This window comes from Belonocnema kinseyi, chromosome 1, assembly GCF_010883055.1.
Source record: "Belonocnema kinseyi isolate 2016_QV_RU_SX_M_011 chromosome 1, B_treatae_v1, whole genome shotgun sequence".
Lineage (NCBI taxonomy): Eukaryota > Metazoa > Arthropoda > Insecta > Hymenoptera > Cynipidae > Belonocnema > Belonocnema kinseyi.
Window position 1 is genome coordinate 97,351,823 of NC_046657.1, and position 10,430 is coordinate 97,362,252.

General features: G+C 29.1%; 1 protein-coding gene across 10 annotated transcripts in view; it reads right to left on the minus strand.

The window, feature by feature from the left end:
• Positions 1-10,430, minus strand: part of LOC117167741 (patronin) — a 161,455-nt gene that overhangs the window by 47,123 nt on the left and 103,902 nt on the right. For 8 of the 10 annotated variants that reach the window (XM_033353233.1, XM_033353641.1, XM_033353318.1 and 5 more), the window contains 4 exons: positions 9,199-9,332; positions 8,950-9,106; positions 7,681-7,882; positions 7,360-7,595 (listed from right to left, as the gene is read on the minus strand). In XM_033353233.1, coding sequence (XP_033209124.1) covers positions 7,360-7,595; positions 7,681-7,882; positions 8,950-9,106; positions 9,199-9,332 — 729 coding nt within the window. The remainder of the gene's footprint in view (positions 1-7,359; positions 7,596-7,680; positions 7,883-8,949; positions 9,107-9,198; positions 9,333-10,430) is intronic. The other 2 variants (XM_033353007.1, XM_033353562.1) reach the window with 1 other exon arrangement.

Sequence of the window (10,430 nt, forward strand, 5' to 3'; positions counted from 1 at the left end):
AAATCTAATACCTTCTCTGATGAGAATGTAAAAACATAAGTTATGAGGAGAATGTGCCCGCGCAGCGGGCTGATTTTTCATTGTTAATATCGCGTTTCACGATTAAAACACAAAATACAGATGCTATCAAGAAGTTATCCATAACAAATTTGTAGATCTTTTTGAAATGCAAAATTTTTGTTCAGTCATCTTTTTACTTATTTTGCACATTTTAACCGCAAAATGTAATTTTTTATTTTTCATTCTTTTTTTATTCTGTCAAAATTTGAATTGTCAATTTTTTAAGAAAAATCAAAAAGGTGTTTAAACAATCTTGTAGGGCATTGGAAAAGAAACATTTTTCTTCTCTTGACTTTTTTTCATATCATGCGTTGTTTGGCTTAAAATGTTCATTTTAGTTTGTTTTTTTGGATTTTGAAAATGCTCTAACTCTGATAAAATTCTTTTTATAGAAAAAGTCATGGGGATAAATTGTTTGAGTTTCTGAGTACTATGAACAACCGTACATAGAATTTTTAAATCTTGGAAAAATGTGGTTTCAAAAATTTTCAAAATACGCTCACTTTTTGAATTTTCACCCAAAATGGTTGGCTAACGAACTTGACCTTTATTATAGGACACTAAAATAGTATATATACCTTCTCTTGATGAGAATGCAAAAATTAAAAATGATGGCTCCTGATACGTATTTAATTCTATGAGAATGGGGGGGGGGGGCAACTTTATTTTTAGCGAACACAATTTTTTAAGGGGTTAGTTTTCCTTGCACATTACCTATTCTCCAGGCATGCAAAAAAAGAGGTTTAATTTTTTTCAATTACAAGTTAAATAGTGTCAAATGTCATATTTTCATGCCTCGATTTATAGACTGGGTGAGATCCTTCGGGAAAACCTTAAACAACACTCCTACTATATATAGCACACTTAAAATAATAATAGCAAGTTTTATTTTCGATACTTAAAAATTAAAAAAAAACGCCAAAAATCTTTTTTATCCCTCGAATTCTAAAAATGTTAAAAATTACAAGGTTCATTTAAGATATTTTTCCAATACAAAAGGCCAAAAATCGTCGTTTTGGTGTTCCGAACGGTCTTACCCAGCCCACAATTCGAAATATAACAAATAAGATTTTTTGCGTTTTTTAATGTGCAAATATCGAAAATCAAGCATATTATTTTGAAAATGTTTAGGTGTACGTATAGTGAGAGCGGCATTTAAGAATGAACCCGAAGGGTCTTATCCGGCCTATAAATCCGGACATAAAAAAAAACAATTATTTGGTTTTTTCAATTTTCAAATAACGCAAATAAAATTGGTAATTTTTTAAATTTTAGGTGTACATGTAGTTAGGGTAGGGTTTAGAGGTTATCCCGGGGGATGAAAAAAATAAATATTTTGGCGTTTTTTGCACTGGTAATTTTCGAAAATTAAATCTGTCTTTTGCATATCTTGATAATAGGTTAAGTACCTCTTAAAAAATTTGTACTCACTAAAAATTGCGTTGCCCCCCCCCCCCCCCTATAATCATGGAATTGCGTACATACTAGGGGTCATATTTTTTATTTATTTTTTAACCATGAAATAATCCTTTGATCTTATCCCAAAACATATATGTTGTTACCTGGGGTATGAGTATATTACAAAAAAAAGTGGTCTCACCACAACAATTTAATTAGAAACAAATTATTACAGAATTAAAATAATTTTTTTAGTCCCTTCTCCTAGAAGGAATTAATTGTTATTTTTTTGAGTTACCTTAATACACTATACAATATATATTGAAGCTATCAAATTGGTTCAGCCAGTTTTGACAAATTCGAATTTTTTTAAAATTTGTTTATAACTTTTGTAACAACATATTTTGTGCAGTTTTTAACTTGGTGTAAAATAATCCTATAATGGTAGGAACTAACACCTAAAATCTGAAAAAAGCGGGGACAGACCAACAATGATTATCCGGCTACGGCCGTTCCAGTCTCTTTTTTAAAATTCCAGAATAATTCTTGGTTTCTTTATCAAGATTCCAGGGCTTTTCCAGGATCTGCAACAACCGCGATGACGTATTAAAATTCTTTTTTTTTACAAAAAATGTTCTAGTATTAAACGTGTTTTATTTCACTGTATACGATTTTTATAATTATCATTCACTAATTCTTTTAAACTACAAAAAACAATAGTAAAACTTTTTAAACTACAAATTAAATGTTTGTATCATATCAAAAGAATGACGTGATCCTTCGATTCAAGATGAAGGGATTTCAAGCACATGTTTAAATTTCTAAAAGAAAAAGTGTAGTTAACAGAATCCCCAAACCTATTTTTTTGACATTTAAGAAAGTTCTAACTTTATTATAATTTTTGTTTAAATTCATCATGTATATTATTAGGATGTGTATAGATGTCTTTCAGCGGACAGGGTCTACTGGACAGCAGTTTTTTTTCACACTTGAATATGTAATTGTTTATTAAAAATGAGAGATTTGGTGTTTCCGATGTTATCTTTTCTTCTACATTTACTTTATCACTCTTTTATTGATACGAAAATTTTTATATAATTCTATTTGTGGGTGTTATTAGCCAATTTTTGCAGAGAATATTTTTAGGAACAAAACAAGCCGCTTCAATGAGACAAATTAAAGCTAAAACTATAAAAAATGTACTAAGTCGAATGCCATACATGATGCGCCCGGCATCGGACATCTATACACAGCCATATTATGATTCATTGCAAAAAATTGTGCTTACAAAAATTCAACGTCATTTTTTGGCACATAGGGAAATTTCTTTTAATTTTCCAAAATGAGAATTTTCAAATCCATGCTTCGAAGAGAGGATATTTTCCGATAGAACTAAAATTCGGAGGGCTTATCAATTTTTGTCGCATAAAGAAACTTCTTTAAATTTTACAAAATGCGACATTTTTGAACAGCTGAGCGAGTCATTGTGTCGTGTTGTGTAATTACCATGGATAACAGTGTAAATATTTTAGAGGTTTCAGCACCAAAAAACCGGGTCAAGAAGAATTTATTGCGTAGTAGGTTGCTCAAATAAGAAGCATCAAAATGCGGAACTACAATTGTATTTTTTCCGGGATACTGGTGGCAAAAAGAGCGGACACAAGTGTGGATAGTTACTGGCCGCAGGAAGCAGTATAAAGTATACAGATAATTTTTTAAGAACATAGGCCTCACATTCCCTCTGGGATAAAATATAGGGAGCAAAGGGGATTGATTTTTTTGTCATGCTTATAGGATACTTTTTTCGCGCTCAAAGGATTACAAATTCAGGATAAAAGTCATAAGACTTCTAATGAATTCAAGTTAAATTTCAAACAATTCAAATGAAGCAGAAACAATTTAAAATAATAAAAAAATTAATTGAATTCAGTAAATTCGAAATGAGCGTAGAAAAATGCAAAGGAATTAAAAAGAATTCGATGAAGTGCTTACGAATTAAAGCTGAGGTTAAAAGGCGTAATGATCAATGAAATTAAAAAATAAAATAAAATTTATAATGCATTGAGTTAAATAGAATTGAGTGAAATGAGAAGAGGTAATGTCAATTAAAAAAAATCAAGAGAATTACAAAAAGAACAATTCAAGGCGATTAAAAAAACTTTAAATATTTGAAATCCTACTAATTTCTAGCCAAACAAGTGACTAATGACTACAAAACTATGTAAGAGAATTCAAACGAATTGGGAAATTTGTTTAAAATGGAAACAATCCATTTATTTCATTAAAAATGGACTGAATTTCTAGGAATTTAGGAGAAATGAGAAGAATTCGATGAAACTTATAAAAAGTCAAGCTAAATTTAAAAAGCAATCAAGTGAATTGGAAAGAATTCGAAAATATGAAAAAATTTATTGAATTAAATTTTAAATGAGTTTAGAAAAATTGAAGGAAATTTGATGAAATTCCTAACAATTTATGGTAAGTTTAAGACTTCAAGATGAATTTAACAACAACTTTGTAAAAATAAAAGAAGAATTTAGAATAATTAATAAGAATTCAGGGCGAATTTCGAATACATCGCGACGAATATTTAAAAATCTCTTGATATCTTTGAAAGCCTACTAAATCCCTCAATTCATGTGAACAAATTCTTTGAAATCTACTAAAATATTATTACATCCTGTAAATTTCTATGAACTTTGATGATATTTCTAGAAATCCTGAAAAATTAATAAAAACCTCATACAAATTTTTTAAGCCCCTTACAATGATTAAAACCCTTGTAAATCTCTTGAAATTGTTTAAAGCTCTTCAAAATGCTGGGGAATCTTTAAAAATGCCCTAAAAAACTTCAAATTCTGTAAAAAATGTAAAGGCTTTCGAAAATGCCAAGGAATTTGAAAAAATACATTACAATATTGAGTAAATTTAGAAGAATCGCTTCAAATCTTTAAAACCATACAAAATACCTGACTTCTCGTGAAATTTTAAGCTTTTAAATTCCTTAAAACCATTGAAATCCTCGAAAATCTTATAAAATCGTGTAAAATTTTTTAAAATAACCTTAAAATCTTATAAGTCCTAAAAAATTATTCCACATCTTCCGAAATTTTAGAAAATTCTTTATCCTAAAATAGCCGAAACGCTTTGAAATTTCCAAGTTTTACTGCTTGAAAGTCATTTTGAATTATAATTATAATTACTGTAAGGAAATTTTCTTTCAAACAAAAAAATGTCTTTTATAAGCTGAATAATGCGTTTTTAACAATATTTTTGGATTTTCAACAAAATGATTACATTTTTAACATAATATTGGACTTTCCAAGGTAAAAAGATAAATTCCAAAAAAACGATTCCTTAACAAACAAAAATTACGACTACTAAAACAGATGGATTTTTGAAATTAAAAAATAAATTTTCAAAATAATAGTTGAATTTTCTGTTAAAAAAGGTTTCAGTTAAATTTTCACGATCAAAATATGAATTTAAAAAAAATAATTTTCTACGAAAAAATTGAATTTTTAACAGAAGAAACGAATTTTTAACATAAACAATGAATTTGAAACAAAATTGTTGAATTTTATGCCAAATAGTTGCATTTTTATCCAAAAAAGATGATTTTTTTTAACAGATGAATTTTTATTTGAAAAATAATCAAAAACATAGTTAAATTTTTATCTAACAAAATTCACGAACAACAAAATTAAATTTTCAATTCAAAAAGACCAATTTTTAAAGCAAAAATGATGAATTTTTAACAAATTAGTAAAATTCTCTACCAAAAAGTTGCATTCTTATTCAAGAAAGATGAAATTTGTACTAAAAGAGATGAACATTTAATAAAAAATTATAGTTTTTTTTAAGTTAAATTTTCATCCAGAAAAAGACTTCATTTCATTTTTCAACACTAAAATATAAATTTTAAACAAAAAGTGCATTGTAACGAAATAGTTCAATTTTCACAAAAATAGTCGAGTTTTCAAGCAAAATGAATGAATTTTTCACGCAATATATTAAGTTTAACCAAACAGTTGCATTTTCATTCAAGAAAGTTGAAATTTCTCTGAAAACAGATGCATTTTTATTTAAAAAAATTTCAATACAAAAGTAAATTTTGAGCAAAATACTTAAATTTTTAACAAATAGCAGATTTTTCAACCAAAAAGTATGACTTTATCACAGATTTGGAATGTTCATCCAGAAAGGGTTTCAGTTCCCTTTTCAACATCAAATTATTAAATTTAAACAAAAAGTAATTTTTCTGCTAAAGAGTAGTTAAATTTTCAACAAAATAGCCGATTTTTCAATCAAAAAGTATGATTTTGACAAAATTGTTGAATTTTCAACCAAATAGTTGCATTTATGTCTAGGAAAGATGTAATTTCTGTTAAAGCAGATGAATTAAAAAAAAATTGAACAAAGTAATTCACTTTTCTTTCAAAGAAAATTCCAACTCCCATTTGAACATAAAAATAAGAATTGCAAACAAAAAGTTCATTTCCTGCTAAATAGTCGAACTTTAACCAAAAAGTATGAACATTTAACAAGATTGTTGAATTTTTATCCAGAAAGGGTTTCAGTTCTGTTTTTGAAACCAAAATAAACAATTTAAAAAAAGTACATTTTCTACGAAATAGTTAAACTCTTAATAAAATTGTTGATTTTTCAACCAAATAGTTTCATTTTTCTTCCAATAAAGATGGAATGTCTACTAAAGCAGGTAAATTTGAAAAATAAAAATCAACAAAATAGTTTATTTTTCATTTAAAGAAGATTCCAGTTCACTTTTTAACGCCAAAATAAGAATGCTAAATAATAAGCCAATTTTCTACTAAATGGTCGAATTTTTAACCAAAAAGTATGACCTTTTAATAAGATTGATAAATTTTCAAAAAAAACTATTGCATTTTTGCCATAGAAAAGTGAAAATTCTACTCAAACAGGTGAATTTAAAAAAAAATAATTTTCTAGGAAATAGTTCATTTTTCAACAAAACAGTCGCATTTTTTTCAAGAAAAGTGCAATATTTCTAATTTAGCATGTGGACTATTTGCATCGAAATTTCGGTCCGAATAGCCCAATATTAGTTTTATAATTACTGATTTTAAACGAAAAGGCAATTATTCTTAAATATTAAGCAATAGCTTTTTTCCTCAATTGAAATATTTTCAATGTTAAATTTTCAAATTGTAGATTGAACTAATATTTGAAATTGTATAAAAGCCTTTAATTATGAAGATATTATTTTGAAGCTATTTTTGAAATTAAAATAGTTTGTAACGCTTCAATCGCTCGTTTACATTTATTTAACAACAAACAAACTTTTAAATTGAAAACCTTAAAGTACTTTATAATTTAAAAGATCATTATAATGTATATTCACAGTTGATCAACTAAACATGTTTCGTATCAAAAATGGTCCATTTCAAACGCTTCTAATTTATAATTTTTGAAGTCTTTAAAACTGCATTTTAAATTCTTTAAATGAAAAAAGTACGCTTAAAAATTAAATCTAAAATTGAAATTTTTGTAAGTGAAATATTTTCGAATTACGCATTGTAAACTCAATGATATCAGAATAGAAAACGCTAACAATTCTATTAATTATTTTTTTAAACTGTTGAAATCAAACTTGGATAGATTTTTAAAATAAAAATGTGTCAAATTCGCGGTCAAAAAATAAATTCACTCTCATTTACCGGGGTTTCCCGGCCTCATAAAACTCCCGATGATTTTCCGGTCCAACGGCCACCTTGAGCTAACAGAATTTAGTTCAAATCAATTTCAAGGATTTCAATTGAGCCAGAATTGCTCGAAAGCTATTTTTATTTTTTCCCAAGAAAATCTTCAAATTTTGCATTCCTGTAAAAAAAAAAATAAAAGAAAAAAGGAAAAACTTACAGCGTTTCGATGCTGAGGACTAGCAGAGGAAGGTGGCGTTTGGTTGAACAAAGACGTAGACGTCGGGTAGTTAGGCGCCGGATGATTAATTTGATTATTACAAAGACTATGATCTCCGCCGTTGAGATATCGTTGCTCCTGAGAAGTGTCGTGCAGAACGAATCCTTTCTGCTGAGGTAAGTGGTGCACACCCCAAGATCTTGTATCTTGATAAAGGCGAGGATCTTGTTGATAAACTAAAAATAAAGAAAGTATTTAAATAGTTTTATTTATACAATGAATATTTACCCATTTATTATATTTATTTCCAAATTCACTAACCAATTGGTTGGGTGTTAAATCGAGAATCAATGGGAGGTTGATAACCAACGGCGGCCATTTCATTCGCTAAACTCTGAGCCGGCAATGGCGAACCCCACGTTCTTCTTGGCAGTTGTGGTTGGTCGTGAAGGTAAAATTGAGATTGTTGTGGTTCCTGAATTCGCGCGGTCATAGAATTCGACGTTTGAACGCCATAACTCTGCTGAAAGGAAAAAGTTAATTTGATTTTCATTCGATTAATAACTTTTAGATGCAAGCTCAATTCTCAAAGGATGTCTTATTCAAGAATAGAATTTTAAAAGAAACTTGATGAAAAGTTCTCCTTTTTTCAAACAAAATTTTTAACTTTCAATTGAATGGGCAGATGCAATAACCTTGCATTCAAGGGCCGCGAGACGTAAACATTTGTGGATTTTAAGGCTGGAGGGGCCCCGACCTCTACCGTGAGTCGTTCGGTGATTTTTGTCAAGCGAAAGTCAATTACTATTCCGGCCTTGTTTCGATGCGCGCGCTGAAACCACGTGTACGCATTTGCGCATCATGCACGTCAGTGTCTGCCAAGTGTTTTTTTTTATATAAGACGTGACAAATATAACATTTCCTTGACATAATAAGTTTTTCAATTAAAAATCAATATAATAGAATAAAAAAAGGGCTATAATATTTCTCGGAATATTAAGTTTTGTAGCATGATGTCGCGATCATGATATGATAGTTGGAGATGTCAGGAAGGTTAGCATAGTTGGTATATACTGACATAGGAACGCAAACGCCTTTTGGAAAAAAATATTCCAAACATAAAAGTTATAAATGTCTGCATAGTTCGGCCTCTTTTTAATTGGTCAGCCACTGACGCGTGCGAGACTGTCCAGAGACTTGAAATAGATACAGGTAATATTATTAATGAGAGCTGAAAAATAAACTTTGTATTTAAGGTATTCTCAGGGTAAATTCATACAAAGGACTATCCAATAAAAAATAAACACAATCTGGGCTAGGGGGGTGCCTAGGTCCAGAGCATACTGTCCTGGCGTGTTATGTAAATGGATTTGTGTCTGTTTATTACTCCAAATCGACCAGCAACCACGGACCGATAAACCCCTGGACATAGAGCTCCTTCGCAAAGGTTTGGCTAATTTTTTTCAGAGTCTCTCAAAGTCGAGGGTGCATACAGTTAAAGTGGGTTCCGAACCACCAAAGCCCCGCTAAAAGTAGATAGATAATGAATTTCAAGGCATTCCAAGATTCATGGAATAAAAATAGTAATACCGGTATGTGCTGTTGTTGACTAAGACTTTGCAGTTGTTGCAATTGTTGCTGCATTTGATGCTGATGCTGTGTCATTAAATGTTGCTGCTGTATTTGATTCTGCTGGCTCGCGAGGCGTTGAATGTCCGCCTGAATTTCGCTTAGACTAGTATTCATACTGCAACAAAATTAAAACAAAAAAGTTAAGAAGAGTAAAAATCGAAATAAAGCGAAAAAAGGAGATTAAAATTAACTCGTGTTTCAACTCACTGTGATATAGACTGATGATATTGATCAAGATCCATATTCTCGATGTCAGGCGTGCGTCGAGTTTCGACAAAAGGTGCACTTCCATCCTGCTCCAGCCACTTGTGTTCCACATCTCTAACATCTTCGCTAATTTCCTGTAGACAAAAAATAGCAAGCTCAAATTAATTACATTTTTTCTAATTTTTATTTCCGAAAATTAAGAAGTTTTCTACTTCAGTTTTGTTCTGAATTTGACTTATTTATCCGATTCTACATTCGCAAACATTAAAATGCGTTTAAAACAAATAACATCAGTTTCCAAATCCAATTAATTAATTTTTTAAGATACATGTAAATTGTTTGGTTTTAAGTTACAATTAAAGTTTGTTTGCTTTTGATTGAAATATTTGTTTAGAAAATTTTATGATAGTTATTTCAAAGATATTTTTTTAAACTGATATTTCCAATTATTATTGAACATTCAAGGAAAACTTCAAACTAAATAATCAAAATCTAATTTTCATGAAAAATAATATATAAATGATAATTTACCAATTTAGTTGCAGAGTTGAATAAATACTAAGTTTTTGAAAATAAATATCTAGATCCGTGAGAGCCGAGAGAAAATGGAATGGATAGTTGGAAAGACACTGAAAGAAAATCATATTTATCCATCTGTTTGATCAATAAGAACATCTTAGGCAGCTATGAATTATGCCAAGGTTTCTTGAAAATCTTCTTAGATATGACGGAGAAGATACAACGGAGACATATATATTTGATAAAAAAATTAGGAATCTCCATAAATAAATGCAATAAAAAAGTTGGAAGAAATACGTTGTTAATTAGGTATTCAATCAATTACTAAAATGCAATTAATTATACATATATTTAGAAAAGCAACAGTTAGTGTTCAATTTTAATATATTTTTATCATACTCTCCGCAAAGTTTTATTTTACCTGATGGCAAAAAAGTGCTAACAATTTTGGATTTTGTATTTGACACCCGAAAGATTTTGAATCTCTCAAAATGTGAGAATTTGAAACGCATTAACTTACTTTATATTAGAAAAACCTGTAAATTTGATGAAATTGAAATAACAAATGATTTTAAAAAAATGTAGATAAATCGATTGAAGTCTCAAAAAAATTTTTTTTTGATACTTCAAAAAAAATGACTAAATTTTAATTTCTTTAAACCATTGACTCAAATGTTCTTTTTATTTGACTGAAAATTGATCTGTTTGACTAA